Source organism: Geotrypetes seraphini, chromosome 2 (genome assembly GCF_902459505.1).
Source record: "Geotrypetes seraphini chromosome 2, aGeoSer1.1, whole genome shotgun sequence".
NCBI lineage: Eukaryota > Metazoa > Chordata > Amphibia > Gymnophiona > Dermophiidae > Geotrypetes > Geotrypetes seraphini.
The window spans coordinates 434,846,967-434,868,824 of NC_047085.1; the positions used below are offsets into that span (position 1 = coordinate 434,846,967).

The 21,858-nt window shown below is 46.4% G+C and overlaps 1 protein-coding gene across 8 annotated transcripts in view; it reads right to left on the reverse strand.

The window, feature by feature from the left end:
* The window catches only part of NEBL (nebulette), a 513,560-nt gene that overhangs the window by 30,347 nt on the left and 461,355 nt on the right, over positions 1–21,858 (reverse strand). For 5 of the 8 annotated variants that reach the window (XM_033931315.1, XM_033931316.1, XM_033931318.1 and 2 more), the window contains 4 exons: positions 20,862–20,954; positions 17,078–17,170; positions 2,619–2,711; positions 1,056–1,160 (listed from right to left, as the gene is read on the reverse strand). The exons of the other annotated variants lie outside the window; for them this stretch is intronic. In XM_033931315.1, coding sequence (XP_033787206.1) covers positions 1,056–1,160; positions 2,619–2,711; positions 17,078–17,170; positions 20,862–20,954 — 384 coding nt within the window. The remainder of the gene's footprint in view (positions 1–1,055; positions 1,161–2,618; positions 2,712–17,077; positions 17,171–20,861; positions 20,955–21,858) is intronic. 8 annotated transcript variants of the gene reach the window in all.

Consider the following 21,858-nt stretch of genomic DNA (forward strand, 5'->3'; position numbering starts at 1 on the left):
CCCCCCCATAGGTGCCCCCCATATTACTCTCTCTCTCTCCTTCCAACCTCCCCTCCTGCTGTTTCTGTCTCTCCCATCCAGCAGTACCCTACTTCATGATCTTTTTCATACCACTCTCTCCTTTCCATAATGCTTCTCCAGCCCTCCCTCCCTCCATGCTGTTTCTCCAGTTCCCTCCCCTCCTAATGTTGATTCTTTACCCTTCCCTCCTCCAACCTACTATGCTACTTTCCCTCATGACTTCTCTCTCTAGCTCCCAACTTCTACACCTACCTCATCCTCATACCCGGCCTCTGTAATTCAATCTTCGGGTAGTGGGCAGCAGTAACGAAGTGAGCCTGCTGCTGCCGGCCTGCTCTGGATGCTGCCTCTCTGCAGTGACTTCCTGTTCCCGGTGGGACCTACAGAGAGGCAGATTTTGGGTAGGCCGGTGGCAGCAGGCTCACCTTGCTGCTGCCAGCTGCCTGAAGAGTGAATTACAGCAGCCAAAGAGGAGATAGGTAGGGAGTTGGGAGAGCTGGCTAATCACAGACAGACTCTCCCATTTAAAAAAAAAAAAAAATGTCTGGACACCTGGACAGTCCTCTATAAAGAGAGCATGTCCAAGTTTTCCAAGATATATGGAAACCCTAAAACGGGGAGTGGAATCATTTTATTTCATTTTTTAAATAATTTAAACACTGTTATTATTCCAAATACATTCTTCTAGAAAGACACACATGATATTAAAACATAACCGTTTTCTAACACAAAGTTGCATGTGAAACATGATGTGCACACATTCAGACATTCATACTGTGTCAGGCTCTGGTGTGGCATGCATTTAAAAAGAAGACCAGAAATTTCAAAAAGTCCAAAAACTAAAATTTATTAGTATTTTTGACATTCTAGTGCAGTTAGTAATTGATAGCAAAGAACCACTACTGTGGCCATGTTTTACGTACAGAGGTGCTAAGTGACTGCAGTTACCAGTTAGTGATGGAGACCAATCCTCGATGCACAGACCTTTTCCTTAGAGTGTACTCTAGTCAAGCAACAAACTTATTGTACCCTACCATTGAGATGTTGTTTTGAGTTTCTCGGACATGTCTCAGCTCGAGTGTATCAAGAATCATACTGGGTCTACCTTTCATCAGTTTCAGGTCATTGTTGTATTTCACCTGTAAGTCAGTGGGCAAAGGACACATATGTCTTTTATTTATATGTAATAGGGCAATGAAGCATCTATTCAACAAAAGCTGAACACGGGAGTCAGTCAGGAAGCTGCTCAGCACCGAGCAGCAGCGCTACAGCACGCTCCTGCTTGGTGCTGCTCAGCGGCTGAAGAAACCTGATCTCGTAGCAGCCACCACCGTCCGGGTTAACAATGAGGCAGGAGCGTGGAAAGCTCGCTCCTGCCCGCTGCACCTCTGGACCACCAGGGATCGACTGAGGAGGTACAAGAATAGGGCAGGGAGGGGGGACAGGATGCAGAGCCTGGCGGCAGCCAGCAATAATTCTGAGAGGGGGCGCTGACCCGAATATAAACTGAGACCCCATTTTTGGGCCAAACATCCCGGTTTATATTCGAGCATATACAGTATATATGAAGGTCTCAACTGTCTCTTTGTGATCTTATCAATTAAAAAAATAAAAACCTTTATTAAAATAGATAGATGTTCAGTTCATTCACAGGAATGCATACATATCAGAAATTAAAGGGCATGAGATTTTCAAACCTAAACATTTAGAATTATCAATAGCAACCTTTTGAATATACATTGAATATGGTTTGGTTTCCAGTAAAACCACAATCCTACTGTGCTTCACATTTCAGGAGCTAATTTATCAAGAGGTTACATCTTCTCTCATTCACTAGAAGAAACTTTTGACAAATAAGGCCTGTCCAACAACAGAAAAGAGTGTGTAACCACCTCTAAGGTGAACGACCTGGCAGTGCTTTTGTATGACCAAACTTCAGAAGTGGGTGTAGGGTTAGAAAAGTCTGGTCAATAGGGTGGACACTTGGGTCATCATGGTTTTCAGGAAGGATTCAGGGGAAGGTATAAGGGACCCATTTGGACCATCACTTTTCTTTGGAGGGGGAATAGGGTGCAAGGAAGCAACTGAGTCATTGTGGATTTTTTTTTTTGCAGAGGGTTGGTGGTGGGTAGGAGATGTAAGTGAATCACTAAGGCACCAAAGATATTTTTGGGGGGTTGGGGTGATGGAGGGGCGAGGGAGGGGTAGGAGGAGATGGGGTGGGGTAGGGTTGGATGATGGTAGGGTAGGGTGGGGTGATAGAGGAGCAAGAGGAGGGGGTAGGAAGAGTTTCAAGGGGGTCACTATGAATATTTTAGGTTGGGGGGAGGTGTGGGCAAGGGAAGCACAAGATACAATGCACTGCTCCCAAGGACAGCATCACGCTTGCAGTAGACCAAACACCATTTCCTCCCCAGGGAACTGTGCATAATTTATCATAAGTTTGAAAATGTTGGTGTATTATTCCCTGGGGTTTAAGTGAGTGTCTTTCTGTAGAGCTCTGAAAGCTTTCTTTACCTAGGATTCTAAAAAGAATTGTCAAGTAATATAATGGCATCCACTTTAAACAAAAAAAGGAAAACAGTCATGTCACTTACCGAGCTGATATTCTCTTGATTCCTTTTCACTCTTTCCATTTCTGGAGTGACACTTACTGAAGTGGCTTTTCCAATTTGCTCTTTATAGTGAACCTAGCATTCACACAGCAAAATACTATTATTTAATGTAAACCAAGTGTGTAGCATTTAATTTAAATCATTTGCATTAACATGAAGTGCTTGTAAAAGTCTTCATATCCTTGTAAATTTTGCACAATCTGGTCTACAAATACAGTGTGAAATGCAATAAAGTGGGAGTTTCTTTCACTGATCTACAAAACTTACTCTATACTTTCACCATGAAAAGGACACATAGGGCTCCTTTTACAAAGGTGTGTTAGGGCCTTAATGCGCGTAATAGCGCGTGCTAGCCGCTACCGCCTCCTCTTGAGCAGGCGGTAGTTTTTCGGCTAGCGTGCACTAATCCAGTGCGTGCGCTAAAAACACTAGCGCACCTTTGTAAAAGGAGCCCAAATAAATATTCAAAGAGTAACAAAGAATAAGAAACCACAAATTCTTGAATGTGTAATTCTACATACTTTGTCCAGGCAAACTCAAATTATCTCCCATTCCAAAAACTGCTTAAAATGCATATGGTGTAAATAAGTTAGAAAAAAATAATAAATAACCTGTGGCTAATCACAGTAACTGAACTGATATGAATAATTCTGAAACAAGAATCAAGCTGTTTGGGTTGTATGAAGCAAAGGTCTCAACATGCAAAACACAAATCACCTGAAACAACCCTGGGAAAAAGTTACTCACAGATTGGAAGAAGAATGTATGAAAATTGAATGTGTTTGAACACCCCTTGGAGCACTGTCAGGTCCAAATCGGAAACAGCATGGCATCACCAAGACACTGCTTCAATCAGGCAGTCCTTCTAAAGCAGTGATTTCAAACTCAAACCCTTTGCAGGGCCACATTTTGGATTTGTAGGTATTTGGAGGACCGCAGAAAAAATAGTTAATGTCTTATTAAAGAAATGACAATTTTGCATGAGGTAAAACAATAGTTTATAAATCTTCCCCCACCCTCTGAAGGCCTGCATGTTCCCCCCTTCTTTGCAGAGTCCTCCTGCTCCCCCCCCCTCTCCCCCCGCCGGCCTCCCGGTCTTAGTTTCAGCTAATTACCGCAGCCTGCAAAGAGGATCGCCGGTGCTGTAGCGTTCCTTGCAGGCCGCCATCGGCCTACATAGCACATTTCCTCTGCTGCGGTCCCACCTCCTCCTCTGACATCAGGGGTAGGATTGTGGCAGAGGGAACGTGCTGCTGAGGACGACAGCAGCCTGCAAGGATCGCTACAGCACTGGCAATCCTCTCTGCAGGCTGCGGTAATTATCTGAAGGTAAGAGCAGGAGGCCAAGGGAGGAAGCCGGAGGATGTTGCAAAGAGCAGGCAGCACTAGTACAGACAGCACTAGTACAGATCGCGGGCCACAAAATAGTACCTGGCGGGTTGCATGCGGCCCCTGGGCTGTGAGTTTGAGACCACTGCTCTAAAGTCAGTAGTTAAAGGTTAAGAAAATGGCTGGAAGTGGTCACCTTGAGGCCTAAGATTACTTTAAAAACACTACATAAGTCTCTGGGTGGGACTGAGGAAATGAACACATTCAAGACTACTCCACAAAGATGTCTTCTATAGAAAAATGGGAAGAAGAAAGCCACAATTGGAAAAGTCATAATGTGCCACATCACAGTTGTGACAAGACACTACATATGTCTAGGGCAGGGGTAGGCTCTGGCCTCGAGAGCCGGAGCCAGGTCAGCTTTTCAGGATATCCACAATAAATATGCACGAGATAGATTTGGATCTCAAGGAGGCAGTGCATGCAAATCCATCTTATACATATTCATTGTGGATATCCTGAAAACCTGACCTGGCTCCGGTCTACTTGACTAGTCTCCTTCTATTTGTTTTAAAAGTATTACCATGCACAGTAACTTCATTGAAAGTCCCCTATTCTTATTACTTTTCAAAAGAATAAAAAAATCAATTCATGTTTACTCATTCTACACCACTCAGGATTTTGTAGACCTCTATCACGGTGGTTCCCAACCCTGTCCTGGAGGACCACCAGGCCAATCAGGTTTTCAGGCTAGCCCTAATGAATATGCATGAGAGAGATTTGCATATAATGCATGTGACAGGCATGCAAATCTGCTCCATGCATATTCATTAGGGCTAGCCTGAAAACCCAATTGGCCTGGTGGTCCTCCAGGACAGGGTTGGGAACCACTGCTCTATCATAATCCCCCTGTGCTGTCTCTTTTCCAAGCTGAAGAGCCCTAACCTCTTAAGCCTTTCCTCATATGAGAGAGTTCATCCCCTTAATCATTTTGGTTGCTCTTCTTTGAATGGTATCTAATTTCATTATATCTTTTTTGAGATGCAGCAATCAGAATTACATACAATACTCAAGGTGAGGTCACACCATGGAGCAATACAGAGGCATTATAGTATTCTTTGTCTTATTTTCTATCCCTTTCCTAAAAATTCCTAGCATTCTGTTTGTTTGTTTTTTTACTGCAGCCACACACTTGGCAAAAGTTTTCAGGGTATTGTCCACAATAACACTTAGAACTTTTTTTTGGGTACAGTACAACATAATAGCAGCAATAGACATTCTACTGTTTACTGTCTTTTATTTATTGGAGTTTATTTAGTGCCTTTTCATGAAGAGAATCACCCAAAGCAGTTTACAATGCATTGAATAGTAATAATAATAATAATAATTTATTTTTATATACTGCCATACCCGCGAGTTCTAGGCGGTTCACAACAGTTAAGCATAGTACAAACAATGCAAATCGTTTCAGATTCAACAAATTAAGTGTATACAATATAAAAAGAAATACATACGATATAAGAAGAATACAACAATGTTAAAATAAAGTAAAAAGTTAAAAATAAACATTAAATAATTGTTAAATAATTGAGTTTTTAACTGTTTTCTAAAATCGAGAAAAGAAGAAGCTTCTAACACAGTTTTGGCCAGCCATAAATTCAGTTTGGCTGCCTGAAAAGAAAAGGTTCTCTCAAGGAACCTTTTATCATGTCATAATTTTTTTGAGGGATATGCAAACAAGTGTATTCTTCAAGAATTCTTGTTAGTATAACTCAAAGTAAAAGGTAAAATTATGGTCATACCTGTTAATTTTCTTTCCTTTAGAAGCAGCAGATGAATCCAGAGACTAGTGGGTATAGCTCACATCGACCAGCAGGTGGAGATAGAGAATTGATTAACAGTTGGCCTTAAAGCCTGGTGTTCTTTCTGTTGATTCAGTTATGCACTTTGCCCAAGCATCCCGAAAGGAGAATGAGCAGCCACAAACTCCATTCCAGTAAAAAATGTGTCTTTCTCTTCTGAAGCCCATTGATATTTTCTCGTTTTTCGTTTCTTGTTTATTTTTTTTATTTTTTTTTTTTTCAGTCATGAAATAATACACTTACCAACCATAGCCCCGGCTAACCTAATGACCTAAACACCCTACACACAGCCCGTGCACTTGGGGAGGGGCTCTGGATTCATCTGCTGCTTCTAAAGGAAAGAAAATTAACAGGTATGACCATAATTTTACCTTCCATAGCAAAGCAGCAGATGAATCCAGAGACTAGTGGGATGTAGCAAAGCAAACTCAAACTGGGTGGGACGCCAATGCCGCCTCTGCCAGCACTGCCGCGCCAAAACTCGCCTCTGAACGGGCTGCTACATCTAAACGATAATGCTTTGAAAAAGTATTCCCTGACGACCAAGTGGCCGCCCGGCAAATCTCCTCTAAAGACATCCCCCCGGACTCCGCCCAAGATGTAGCCAAAGCACGAGTGGAATGAGCATGAAGGTGCTCCGGAACCTTCTTCCCTGACAACACATACGCCGAAGCAATAGCGTCCTTGACCCAACGCGCAATGGACGCTTTAGACGCCGCCATCCCTTTGTTTTTACCCGCGAACGCGACAAAGAGATGGTCCGACCGGCGAAAAGCATTCGTCACCTCCAAATAATGGAGAAGCATACGGCGGACATCCAGGAGCCGCACCGACAAAAAACGCTTCCCCCAATCCTCCTTCCTGAAGGATGGCAGAAACAGACTCTGGTTCACATGAAAGGACGAAATAACCTTAGGCAGGAAGGACGGCACCGTACGCACCGTCACCCCAGCCTCCGAGAAACGCAAAAAGGGTTCCCTGCAAGAAAGCGCTTGCAGCTCTGATACTCGCCTTGCTGAAGCCATCGCCACCAAAAAAACTGTTTTTAGTGTGACATCTTTCAAAGTGGCCGCGGACAGGGGCTCAAAAGGTGCCCCCTGCAATTTCCCAAGGACGAGTTTAAGGTTCCAACTTGGACAAATTCGCTTAACCGGCGGCCGGATATGTTGAACCCCCTTGAGGAAACGTACCACGTCCGGCTGTGATGCGAGAGCCGAGCGAGCCACCCGGCCCCTGTAACAGGCAATGGCCGATACCTGAACCTTTAAAGAGTTATATGCTAACCCTTTCTCTACGCCCTCCTGCAGGAACGCCAGAATAGCCGGCAGAGAAGCCTGGAAAGGCGCAATTCCGTGTCTGCCGCACCATGCCTCAAAGATCCTCCAGACCCTCGCATAGGAGGCTGACGTTGAAATCCTCTTAGCCTTAAGCAGGGTGGAAATCACCCGTTCTGAATAGCCCTTCTTTTTCAGCCGTGACCTTTCAATAGCCAGGCCGTAAGACCAAAGCGGCCCGGATCTTCCATTAATATTGGACCCTGAGTTAGCAAGTCCGGAGTTACCTGGAACGCTACCTGCTCGCCTACCGACAGCAGCATCAGATCCGCGTACCATGGCCGCCGTGGCCAATCCGGAGCCACCAGGATTACTCTGCCTTGAAAGCGAGCGATGCGTTGCAACACCCGCCCTATCATGGGCCAAGGCGGGAATACATACAGAAGGGAATTCGGAGGCCATGGGAGAGCTAATGCGTCCACCCCTTCCGATCCCTGTTCCTTGCGTCTGCTGAAGAACCGAGGCACCTTCGCATTGCGGGAAGAGGCCATGAGATCCATCTCTGGCCACCCCCATCGACGGACTAGCAGGCTGAACGCTCGAGCCGACAACTCCCATTCTCCCGGATCGAGAAGAGTTCTGCTGAGGAAGTCCGCTTGTACGTTTTCGTGCCCTGCAATGTGGGCCGCCGACCGAAGCGGAATCTGCCCCTCTGCCCACCGAAACAAAAGTCTTGCCTCTTCGGCTAACTGCGGGCTCCGGGTACCTCCCTGACGATTGACATACGCGACCGCCGTGACACTGTCCGAAAAGATCCTGGTCGGTCTGTCCTGAACTAGGGTCTGAAAAGCCCGCAGCGCCAACCGGATCGCTCTTAATTCCAGTAAGTTTATGGGCCATTGAGCCTCCTGGGAAGACCACCTTCCCTGCACCGACGTGTGCATGCACTGGGCTCCCCAACCCTGCAGGCTGGCATCCGTTGTAACCACCACCCAATCCGGTGTGGCCAACGGCATGCCCCTCCAAAGATGCCCGTCCTGGAGCCACCAGCGCATGCTTTGAGCCGCTCGAGGACTCCACTGGAGACGCACATTGTAGTTCAGAGAAGCTGGAGACCAGCGAGAGAGCAGAGACTGCTGTAAGGGTCTCATGTGGCTCCGGGCCCAGGGAACCACCTCCAGAGTCGCCACCATGGAGCCCAGTACCTGCACATAATCCCAAACTCGAGGTCTGGGCGACCCGAGAAGGAGGCGAATTTGCGCCTGCAATTTCTCCCCCCGATCTCGGGGTAGAAACACCTTCCCCAGAGCCGTATCGAACCGCACCCCCAGATGCACCAAAGACTGCGATGGGGACAAAACACTCTTGGGAAAGTTGACAATCCACCCCAACGACTGAAGGAGAGAGATCACTCTCTGCGTCACCGACAAACTCTCCTGCCGGGACGAGGCGCGGATCAACCAATCGTCCAAGTAAGGGTGTACCCGAATCCCTTCCTTGCGTAGAAAAGCGGCTACCACCACCATGACCTTGGAAAACGTGCGGGGAGCCGTCGCCAGGCCAAAGGGCATTGCCCGAAACTGAAAATGATGGCCCAGAATCGCAAACCGCAGATACCGCTGGTGCGGAGGCCATATCGGAATATGGAGGTACGCCTCCTTGAGATCGAGAGACGTGAGGAACTCTCCTGGTCTTACCGCCGCAATAACTGAGCGCACCGTTTCCATTCGGAAATGGCGCACGCTGAGGAATCTGTTGACTCCTTTGAGATCCAGCACTGGTCTGAAGGACCCCCCCTTCTTTGGGACAATGAAGTATAGGGAATAGATCCCGCGGCCTACCTCTTCCGGGGGCACCGGTACCACCGCCCCCAGATCGAGCAGCCCCTGAAGAGTCCTGCGGACCTCGGATCCCTTGGCCTTGCCACGGCACGGGGACACCAAGAAAGAATCTACGACGGGAGCGGCGAACTCTAATTTGTACCCTTCGTGAACAATGTCCAATACCCATTGGTCGGACGTGACAGTGGCCCACTCCGCCCGGAATGCCGAAAGCCGACCCCCTAGGGGCAGGGCGGAGGGAGCCAAGCCCCCGTCATTGTGGAGGGCGACTGGCTGGGGTACGGGCTGACTGCCCTGAAGAGGGTCTCGCCGCACGAAAGGAACTTCTCTGCTGAAACCGAGGTCTCGAAGCAGAGAACGGGCCAGATGCAGACCTGGAAAAAGGTTTACCAGCCCTGGCCCGCCTAACATCCCGGAAACGTGGTCTAGACGATGCGGCCCTTACCGGGGGCCTAGCCCTGTCCTCCGGTAAACGCTGCGTTTTGGTATCCCCAAAATCTTTTACCAGTTTATCCAACTCCGCTCCAAACAATAAACCCCCTCTAAACGGGAGTCTCACCAGCCGGAGCTTGGACGCTGCATCGGCCGCCCAGTGACGGAGCCACAAGGACCTGCGGGAAACCACAGACAGAGACATCTGTTTCGCAGACGCCCGAACAATATCATACAAGGAGTCCGCCAAATAAGCCAAGCCGGACTCCAAATCAGCCAGTTCCGAAGGGATAGTACCTCCAGACTCCAGCAATCTATCGGTCATCCCTTGTGACCACTGCAGACAAGCCCGCGCCGCGTAAGAACTGCAGATTGCGGCCTGTAAGGTAACTGCAGCCACTTCAAAGGACATCTTTAGGGAAGCTTCAATCTTTCTATCCTGTGCATCCTTGAGTGTCACGCCCCCTTCTACCGGCAAGGTAGTTCTCTTAGTCACCGCTGCCACCAGAGCGTCCACCTTAGGCAATCTAAACCTGTCCAGTTCGGACGGTTCGACCGGATACAAGAGCCTCATGGCCCTTGCTACCCGCAAACTGGCCTCCGGCGCCTCCCATTGCGCCGAGATCAGCTCCTGCATGGCCTCATGTACCGGAAAGGCCTTAGACGGCCTACGGGTACCTGCCATCAGGGGGTTACCGGACCCCGTGGCATCTTCCTGAGCAATGTTCAAACTCTGCAAAGCTTTTGAAATAAAAGAAGAAAGCTCCTCTCTATGGAACAACCGGATAGCCGTAGGGTCATCCCCCTCCCTACCCGGGATACTCTCCGTGTCCCAATCCAATAGCTCCCCTTCCTCCAATGACTCAGGCAGGGAGAAAGGAGATCTGGGCAAAATATCCACTGCCTCCGCAGACACTAGCCTGCGTTTCTTAGCCCCCTGCGACTGCCCCGGGGACCCTGCTGCCCCTACCGTGGGTCTAGCCTCTGTCCCCTCCCCCCCCGTAGAGGTAGAGGGCACCGCAAGGGACCGCCCGGCCCCCAGCCCCGGCTGGGTAGGCTGCGAGCGCTGTAATTGAAATGCCTGATGGAGCAACAGCACAAAGTCGGGCGAAAATGCCCCCCAGCTAAGAGGCACTCCCCCGCCCTGCTCCGAGCCGAGGGGAGGGGCCGTGCCGGCCTCCAGCGCTGACGCCTGTTCCCCCGCCGCCTCACTCTTGTCCTCCGTGGCCGAGTCCTGCAGCAACCCTGCATCGGCTCCAAGCGGCGGGGACATTGCGCAAGACTCCCGCACCCGGGACATGGCCGCCTCGCAAGCCGCCAAAAACGGGTCGTCTGCCTGTGCTTCCAAGCACCTGGCAGAGCAAAGACCCGCCCGTGTTCGGCGCTTTCCACAGCGCGAACACAGCTGACTAACTTCTGCAGCCATCCCCCCTCGGCCTGAACAAACAGCTCCGACGCGGTTTTTCTTTTTTTTTTTTTTTTTTCTCACACACGCGGCGAACGCCGCCGAATGACGACTCCGCCCCCCTAGACGCCCGGCACCCGGGAAAACGCGACCACACACGAGAAGGAAAGAAAACACTCACCCGGACAGCTGCTTACCCCCGAAGCCAGGCAATCATTGGTAAATGTACTGCATGCCGAGTGAAGCACAGCACGGCTCAGTACAAGCAGGAAGGCCCTTTTTTTTTTTTTTTAAACTGGAATGAAGAAGCCAGCCACTCCTGCACCTGGAAAGGAACCCCTCTATCCAACGGAGGGGAGGGTGGAGCAGGGACCTGGGAGGGCCCAGGTGTACCTCCCAAAGCCGGCACCAAACAGCCAGGCACCCCCACCTACTGAAGAGAACTAGTCTCAACAGAGGAATCCTACCGGAACACCACTTCAATCTATCCTGCAGCAGGCAGAGACCAGGAGCTAGAAGGATAGCTCCAACCCTGCTGGGAGATAGAGCAAAACTGAATCAACAGAAAGAACACCAGGCTTTAAGGCCAACTGTTAATCAGTTCTCTATCTCCACCTGCTGGTCGATGTGAGCTATACCCACTAGTCTCTGGATTCATCTGCTGCTTTGCTATGGAATGAGGAGTAAGATAACCCGGTAACATGCCAAATACTGTTTTATAGCAAATGCATGAAAACTTAAACAAAACTCTGGATTCCAGTGGCAACCAATGGAGCTTTTGATAAAAGGGGGTAACATAGAAACATAGAAAGATGACGGCAGATAAGGGCTATATAGCCCATCAAGTCTGCCCACACTATTTACCCACCCTCTTAAGTCTTCTGACCCCTTAAGTATAATTGTAATTATACTGTCACTCTACTGACCCGCTCATTCAAGTCCTAGTGACCCTATCCCTTGGCATGACCTTGTAGGGATTCCACATGGGTATCCCATTTGTTCTTGAAGTCTGGGATGCTGCGTGCCTCGACCACCTGCACTGGAAGCTTGTTCCAATGCTCGATCACTCTCTCCGTGAAGAAGTACTTCCTGGCATCTCCACGAAACTTCCCTCCCCTGAGTTTGAGCGGATGTCCTCTTGTGGTCGAGGGTCCCCTGAGAAGAAAGATATCATCTTCCACCTCGACCCGTCCTGTGATGTACTTAAATGTCTCAATCATGTCTCCCCTCTCCCTACGCTCTTCAAGAGTGTAGAGCTGCAATTTGCTCAGTCTTTCCTCGTACGGGAGACCCTTTAGCCCCGAGACCATCCTGGTGGCCATCCGCTGAACCGACTCAATTCTGAGCACATCCTTACAGTAATGTGGCCTCCAGAATTGCACACAGTACTCCAGATGAGGTCTCACCATGGCTCTGTACAATGGCATCATGACTTCAGGCTTCCTGTTGACGAAGCTTCTCTTGATACAACCTATCATCTGCCGTGCTTTAGATGAAGCCTTCTCCACTTGAGTGGCTGCTTTCATGTCAGCACTGATGATTACTCCTAAGTCTCGTTCTGCCGTAGTCCTGGTTAAAGTTTCTCCATTCAGGGTGTAAGTTCTGCAAGGATTTCCGTTACCGAGATGCGTGACCTTACATTTCTTGGCGTTGAAGCCCAGCTGCCATATCAAGTACCAACTTTCTAAAGTACGCAGGTCTTGCTCCATAGCATCCTGTAGATTAAAGCCGTTTACTATATTGCATAGTTTGGCGTCATCAGCGAATAAGGTTACCTTGCCTTGAAGCCCTTGAGTCAGATCCCCAATGAATATGTTGAAGAGGAGTGGGCCCAGGACCAAACCCTGTGGCACTCCGCTAGTCACCTCCGACATTTTAGAGAGGGTACCGTTAACTACCACCCTCTGAAGTCTGCCATTAAGCCAATCTTTAACCCATGCAGTTAGAGTCTCTCCTAATCCCATCGATTTCATCTTGTTCAGCAGCCTGCGGTGTGGGACGCTGTCGAACGCTTTGCTGAAGTCCAGGTACACGACGTCCAAGGACTCTCCTGAGTCCAGTCTTCTTGTTACCCAGTCAAAGAAGCTGATTAGATTTGACTGGCATGACCTACCCTTGGTGAATCCATGTTGGCTGGGATCCCGGAGATTTCCCTCGTTCAGGATCGTATCTAATTTATACTTAATTAGTGTTTCCATGAGTTTACACACTATTGAGGTGAGGCTTACCGGTCTATAGTTTGCAGCCTCAGCCTTGCAACCCTTTTTATGTAGAGGAATGACGTTGGCTGTTTTCCAGTCTAACGGAACTTTCCCCGTACTTAGTGAGAGATTGAAGAGCACTGCCAACGGTTCCGCCAGAACGTCTCTCAATTCTCTGAGCACTCTTGGGTGTAAATTGTCCGGTCCCATGGCCTTGTTTACCTTTAGCCTTGCCAGTTCGTTGTAAACGTCCCCAGGTGTGAACTCAAAATTCTGAAACGGGTCATCCACGTCTTGTTTTATCATCAACTGTGGTCCGTTTCCCGGTGCTTCGCAGGTGAAGACTGAGCAGAAATATTCATTTAGTAGTTCTGCTTTTTCTGAATCCGCCACCGTGTAGTTTCCGTCCGGTTGTCTAAGGCGTACTATACCGTCTGTGTTCCTTTTCCTATCACTGATATACCTAAAGAAGGATTTGTCCCCTTTTTTAATGTTTTTTGCCAGAATTTCTTCCACTCGAAGTTCCCATTTCTTTAAGCAGAAAATAAGGCGGACAGCCATGTTCTGAACCACCCTCAATTTCCTGAGAATTTTTTCTAAAGCGCCCAAATAAATGATGTTACAATAATCAATACTCAGGATGGAAGACTGAACTAACAGACGAAAAGAGGCTTCGTCGAAATACTTCTTAATAGTGCGGAGTTTCCAAAGCACCAAAATACTTTTCTTAAATACTAAATCATGTACTCTTGAATATATTTCCCTATCTGTCTCGGCAAACTCACAATCTAACTGTAGTATCTGGGAAAGTGGAAGGTTAAGTGACTTGCACAGAGTAATAGGGAGCAGGCTGGGATTGAGCTCACAAGTTCAGAGTGCTGAGACAATAGCTCTAGCCACTAGGCCACTCCGCCCCGCTTATGCAGAATAATATTTATTTACGATGTTGTTCTGTGAGCTGCCTGAAGCAGAAAATTGTAGGTAGGCTACACATATTCCAAATCAGCAGATAATGTGGGAATGTTTTCCAGTGGCAGGGATAGGAAGGTCTGGGTAGATTGAGGTAAAGATGGATGGTGCAAAGTACAGGCAAATCTTGAAAGCAAAACTATTTCCATCTGCTAAAGACCTGGCACTGGGAAAATTTATCTTTTAGCAGCAGCAATACAGAAGCTCAGGAAAAATCTAATGTCCTTGGAGTCAATATTCAGCCAGCAGCAGTGAAAGTTTTGTTGATTGCCGCCAGCATTATTCCCAGATATTCAATGCCAGACTTTGGCACTTAATATCCGGTTTTGCAGCACTGGCAAACATATGGCCGGTTAAGTTGATATTCAGAACTTGACCAGCCATGGGTTGCCATACAAAGACAGACTGACTTTTATGCGGTCCCATTTATACAGTTACTCTGGACGCTTAAGTGCTGAATATCACCACTTAACTAGCCACCAGCCCCTGAAACAGCTGGATTTAACTTGGGTACTAACCGCTAATTTTCAGCAGAGATAACCACTTAAGTGCCTTTGAAAATTAGCGCAGAGCCCCAACAAGTAATTTACCTTTTCCAACTGGTTAAATTGTTTTGAATATCAACCAGCTTGAATGATCCAGTCAAAACCTAGACCTGAATACAATAGAAGATCTTAGGCAATACTTGAAGACCACAGTCCACAGACAATGCTCCGCCAAGGTGATGGAGTTTGAGCTGTTCTGCCGAGAATAGTGGGCAAACCTGCACCATCCTGCTGTGCAAAATTAATGGCCACCCTAAATCAGAGGTCTCCAACACACGGCCCCAGGGCCACATGCAGCCCCCAAAGTCCTTCATTGCGTCCCACAAACAGTTGGCTGAAAAGCTCTTCAAATCTTGTAAATGTGTTCATTTCAATCTTGCACTCTTGATATAGTAACTGCAAACAATCTCCTAAGAATGTGGCACAGTGGTTATATCTACAGCCTCAGCACCCTGAGGTTGTGGGTTCAAATCCCTCGCTGCTCCTTGTGATCCTGGGCAAGTCACTTAAATCCCCTCATTGCCCCAGGTACACTAGAGTTTGAGCCCAGCGGGACAGATAGGGAAATATGATAAAGTATCTGAATATAAACCACTTAGGATATAAGTGTTATATTAATTTTTTTTAAAAATAGTGTTAATCAGGATGTATGGAATTTGCTACTGTTGACAATCCAAAATAAAGTGTGTTTTTAAAATATATCCTTGAAGTGTTGTAGAATCAATATTAGTATTCATTTTTAGTGCGTTATACCCAGTCTGAACAAACAGATCAAGGTGATTTACAAAATTAGTAGTATGTGTAAACTTAAAATCTTTTGGTGCCCCTCAGAGCTTTTTCGTATTCACACAATCGTCCTTTATATGAAAAAGGTTAGAGATCACAGCCCTAAATGACTCAAGGCTGTTATTGCTGCAAAAGGGTCTTCCATCAAGGCCCAAGATTTTGGTTTTTTATTCTTAAGTCAGTGTTCAGATATGTTTATAATTATTCCTTCATACTGAAAATGAAAAGCTGGTGCTGATCAGTGAAACAAATCCTACTTTAATGCATTTTGAATTGTAACTTTTAGACCAGTGTTCTTCAACCGTCGGTCCACAGAAATTTCCTGCCAGTCCACAGGGCCAGCATGTGCATCAGGTCCACCGTGCAATCAATGGCGGCGTTATCTTCGAGCCAGCTCCCTCTTCCTAACTGATTCAGTGCTCAAAGTCACAGGCAATGGCTCCTACGGGCATCTTGCGCCTGAACCGGAAGCCTTCTCTCTGACGTTGCAACGTCAGAGAGAAGGCTTCCAGATGAGGCACGGGACGTGCAAGGTGCAATTAGTACTATAATGGGGGCGGGGTCTGGGGTGGAGATTGGGTAGAGATGGGCGGGATCTGACCCACGATTTAGCCCAGTGTTTTTCAACCATCGGTCCATGGATCGATGCCGATCCACAGAATAATTCTTTTATTTCTGCCGGTCCATAGGTGTAAAAAGGTTGAAAAACACTGTTTTAGACAGCAGAAACCAAAAAATGTGCAAGGCACTTTATGTAACTCCATCTATAAAGAAAAAAATATTGAACTTTAAAACTTTTGGAGAAATAATTTTACCATTTTGAGTGCTAGAATTTGGAATGGCCTCCCATTGCAAATTATTTATGGCTCTGTAAAGCCAAAAAAAGCATATTTTTATCCTGAAATTAAGGAAGTTTAATGCATTTTATAATTCTCACACTTTGATATGGTCAGGGAAGGATTAATTCATTGAGGGCCCCTAGGCACACAAATACACTGGACCCCCTGCCCCACCCCACTCCACCATGCACCCAGGCGGAAACAGGAAGCTGCGTCAGAAGGAAGCTTTGGGCAAGCAGCACCGTTTGCACAATTACAGTTCCCGTTGCCTTTCTTACCCACATTGCTTGCTTGTCTTACTTTCCATCGATGGGGGAACCGCATTGCCGATTGGGGTGGGGCCTGCGTTACCGATCAGGGGAGGCCCGCATTTCCAATCGACGCTGGAGGGGCCCATCGCCGTTTGGAAAAAACAACTTTGATGCCCTCTTTCATGGGGCCCCCCTGACCATTTCGGGCCCTAGGCATGTGCCTACTTGGCCTATTGGTTAATCCTGCCCTGGATATGGTTTGAACTGGATTGTATTTTATTAAGTAAGGTTTCTTCAGATTATTAGATGTTTTTCATCTTCTTATTGTAATCCAACGGATGTAGCGGTATATAAGAAATAAATTACATTACATTACATTACATTACTCTCTTTTTTTTTTTCCAAATAAGCAGAATAAACTGCAAATAGTATAGTATAGAAACTAGTTATAAGACGCTCAATAAAATTTGTCCATTTTTAGTGATTCATGACCAGCATTAAACCACATCCTATCACTTTTATCTTGAATACAAATTTATAAACAAAAATATGAATTACGCTGTTTGCTCAATATGGGAATTAATAAAACTGGGTTTTAAATTGTCTTTGATAAAGTTCAAACACTTCTGTCTAGCAAATACACCTATCTGGCTGATTTTGCCATAGCTAGAAATGCATTAAGTGTATTAATAATTAAAACAGCTTGCCAGGCTTAAATTTTCTTGATTCTTCTTGACTCTTTCCATTTCAGGGGTGATGCTCACAGGAGTAGCTTTGCACAGCTGCTTTTTGTAATGAACCTAATGGCCAAATATAACAAAGCAAACATTATAACATTTAGAATGAATGTTTCTATTGAGGTAATGTAAAATTTGTTTTCAATCACAGGTACTCTTATTTACTTAGCCCAAAAGGACTTACCAAGGTAAACAGGTATTTATTGAAGAGACTCCCTTAGAATGGCTTTCTCAATATGGATAAATTTAGATAGACTAAAATGAGGCCTTCAGAGATAGGTAAGGTGAGAAAGACAATATATATATATATATATATATATATATATATACAGTGGTACCTTGGTGTACGAGCATAATTCGTTCCAGAAGCATGCTCGTAATCCAAAGTACTCGTATATCAAAGCACATATCCCTATAGGCCACAATGTAAACTGAAACAATTCGTTCCACAACCAATGTTTACTATGGTGGCCCAGGGGTGGGTACCTGCCTATGGGTGCTGCAGCCCTTGTAGCGTGGTGGCTTCCTTTCCCCGGGGTCCCCGTGCGGCTCTCCTCCCTCTTTGGCCGATGCCTTTCCCGTTCACCAGCGCCTCCCGGCTTCTGATTCAAGCCGGCCGCCATCCTTCTGACACATGCGCAGGACCTCTGAACTCCCCCGTCAAACCGGCGCCACTCCAACAACACGCGCACCACGTACAAGCACGCTGCATTTGTTTGAGCAGCTTTTACTATTTTGTTTATGGGCAATTTTATCTAAAATGGATGTGCTAATTTTCATCCAGTGATCGTAGAAATCAACTCCTTCTTCTATCTTCGCTTGTAGATCATATTGTGACCAATATTCCTCTGGGTTGATATGGCCTCTTGTGAGGTGTTCTCTTTTTGGCCATGGGCGTGTCTTAGATTTTAGCCGAGTCCAGAATAGATTGAAATAATATCATGACACCAAGTACCGTCCAAAAGAGAGATGGGAGGATTTAGTTAAGCTGATGACATCTTACCCCCTCTTCTACAAAGCCGCGCGATAATGGCCCCGAAGTCCATAGAGATTTAAAGGGCTTCGGGGCTGTTGCTGTGCAGCTTTGTAGAAGAGGGGGTTAGTTTTACCCCTGAGGTTGAAAACCATAAAATTGTTAATTGTATTGATACTTTAAAAACATGGATGGCAGAGTACAAGTTAAAACTAATCCCCTTTTCTACTAAACCGCACTAGCAGTTTTAGCACGGGGAGCCGCGCTGCTCCTGACGCTCATAGAGTTCTTATGATCATCGGGAGCAGCACAAGTCATTCAGTGCAGCTCCCCGAGCTAAAACCGCTAGCGTGGTTTAGTAGAAGAGGCCCTAAATATTACTACTTTGACCAATATTCCAAAATCTGTTAAAGTTAATAATGTAGAATATATGTTTTCCCCTGTGATTAGAATTCTTGGACTCTGAATAGATCATACACTCTCATTAGAACCACAAGTAAATCGGCCTATTTCTAAATCTTTTGTATGCTGCACAAATTTCATTTTATGCAACAATACTTTCATTTGGAACAATTTAGATTGCTCGAACAAGCTTCAATAGTTAGATTACTGTAATTGATTTTAGGGTGCTCTCATAAACATGGCTGTTTATTTAATTTTTTGCTAAAGAAAAATGATAAAGTCTAACTTCATTGGCTTCTCTTTGACACTCAAATTCAATTTAAGCTAGCCTGTTTTAAAATATTATGGGGTTTAGTACCATTATATTTTTATGAGTATGCTTTTTTTTTTCCTGCAGGAATTATAGCAGAACTAGTCCAAATTTATTTCACTTATTCCATGTCAGACAAATAAACCACTCTTTGTATTGTCAGGTGGCAAAATTTTGGCGGGATCATTTCTCCATTTTTCAGCTATCCTTTTCCTATATGGTGTTTTGAAAACAACTTAAGACCGTGGAGGGGCATAATCAAAAAACCGTCTAAGTCCCCTTTTGGCCTAAGTCCTTAAACGTTCAAAGCAGAAGCAGTGAAAATGTCCATAATCAAAACAAACGTCCAAAAGGAGTTTTGTTTTGATTATGGCCTGCCTCTACTAAACGCCCAGATCACCACTACGTCTACAAGTACACCTCAATGACGTCTACACTTTTTGTCCATAATGAACCAAAAAAACGCCTAAGCCCCAAACATCCAACACAAGGGCTTTTAGGCGAAGGAGGAGCCAGTCCTTCGCCTAAAAGCTGGATTCTGTAACCGGTGTCTGTCAAAAACAACACCGGTTACAGAATCCACCCCCCACAATGATCCAGGCAGGAGGGTGCCCAAGCCCTCTTGCCCCGTTGAACCACGACCCCCCCCCCCCCCCGATGGCATCAGGGCAAGAGGGAGCTCAAGCCCTCTTGCCCCGGCGACTCCCCCTCCGACATGAATGGGACAGGAGAGAGACCAAGCCCTCCTGGCCCCGGCGACCCCCCCCCTGACACGAACGGGCCAGGAGAGAGCCCAAGCCCTCCTGGCCCCGGCGAGCCCCCCTCCAACACGAATGGGCCAGGAGAGAGCCCAAGCCCTCCTGGCCCTGGTGACCCCCCCTCCAACACGAACGGGCCAGGAGAGAACCCAAGCTCTCCTGGCCCCGGCGACCCCCCCCCCCCCCGACTGGATTGGGCCAGGTTGGAGCCCAAGACCTCCTGGCCCCGGCGACCCCCCTACCCCCCAACCCCCACTACAATGCGGGCAGGAGGGATCCCAGGCCCTTCTGCCCTCGACACAACCCCCCTCCCCCAATGACTGCCCCCCCAGAACCCCCGATCAGACCCCCCTGCTGACCCACGCCCCCCCCGACCGACCCCCCCCACCCCCCTTCCCCATACCTTTAACGTTGGCCGGACGGACGTGTACCAATCCCACCCGTCCGGCAAGCCAGCTGGCTCCAGAATGGGGCCAGATTGGCCCAACCATCTGAAACCTTGCCCACAGGTGGGGCCTAAGGCGCCTGGGCCAATCAGTAGCCCGTTCTCACGATGGCCAATCCAGGTCACTAGTACCTTGCCAAAACCCAAGATGTGGCAATATTCCATGCTACTGATACAGGGCAAGCAGTGGCTTCCCCCGTGTCTTTCTCAATAACAGACTATGGACTTTTCCTCCAGGAACTTGTCCAAACCTTTCTTAAAACAACTACGCTACCCACTCTTACCACATCCTTTGGCAATGCATTCCAGAGCTTAACTATTCTATGAGTGAAAAAAAATTCCTCCAGTTGGTTTTAAAAGTATTTCCCAGTAACTTCATCGAGTGCCTCCTAGTCTTTGTAATTATTGACAGAGTGAAAAATCAATCCACTTGTCTGTTCTACTCCACTCAGGATTTTGTAGACTTCAATCACATCTCCTTATTGACTCCTTTTACAAAACTGCAGTAGTGATTCCCATGTGGTAAATGCAACTGAAGCCCATTCAATTCCTATGGGCTTCATCTATTAACAGAACAGCTGTAAATATATATTGCCACATTGAGCATGCAAACCTTACAAACAATTTTAAAAGAAGAACTGTTCACATATTTTCAATTTATAAATCAAGTTTAAGATGTTTAAGATGCACTCAAAAAAAAATGCATATCGTATAAAATACGGGCTATTCCCTCATATGCCTCTACTCCTATGAATGTGCATCCTTCTGAGTAAAGATAACCATAAGTTATAGATTGATAAAAGCTATTTTGGTACTATGAACATTAAAAATAAAATAAGAAAAATATAAAAGTAAGAAGATCCCACATTACTAATATTCTTTTGGTTTTCTTTAGCTCTCTTTAGTTCTGGGGGGTCTGAAATGCATGTTGCTTGCCCAATTTCTTCTTTATATTTAACCTGTGGAAGATGAAGAAAAAGAGAATTGGTATCCAATTCAGATAACAAGAAAAATAATAGCAATTTAATTCAAATGAGATAAAACAATCATTCACATTACAATTATTGCCATTCACCCTTTATTTATTTATTCAATTTTCTATACTGTTCTCCCAGGGGAGCTCAGAACAGTTTACATGAACTTATTCAGGTACTCAAGCATTTTTCCCTTTCTGTCCTGGTGGGCTCACTATCTGTCTAACGTTCCTGGGGCAACGGGGGGAATTAAGTGACTTGCCCAGTGTCACAAGGAGCAGCGTGGGTTTGAACCCACAACCTCAGAGTGCTGAGGCTGTAGCTTTAACCACTACGCCACTCTATGCCGTTTAAAACTAAACGGTTTACATGAATTACATACATAAATTATAAAAGAACATAATAAAACAAAAAAAAGTCCTAAAATCATATTTGCAAAATAGCAGCAAAAGCCTAAGGGGCTCATAATAAATTTTTAAAAAACGTCTAAAAAGTGGCCTAAATGGGTACTTGGACGATCAAAAGTCCAAGTACCCATAATTAAAGCTGGTTTTAGATGTATCTAAAACCAGCTCAGGCCTTTCCCCTGCCTCTAAATGCATAGAGCAAAAAGAGGCATTTTTAGAAGAGGGGAAAGGGCAGGAGGTGGGCCGACCTAGACATAGGCGTACAGCAGGTATAACCAAAAGTTTAGATAGGTTGCCTAGTCAGCACTTATACGTTTTGACTTATACCAAGTCAAAACAGGTATAAGTGCTGAAAAAGGGGCCGCTGAGCTGATTGTGGCTGCCGCGATGAGCTCAGTGGCCCCCTGCAACCTACCCACCCCCCACCATAATCATCGCGGCAGGAGAGATGGCTCATTTCTCCTGCCGCGATGGTGATCGCC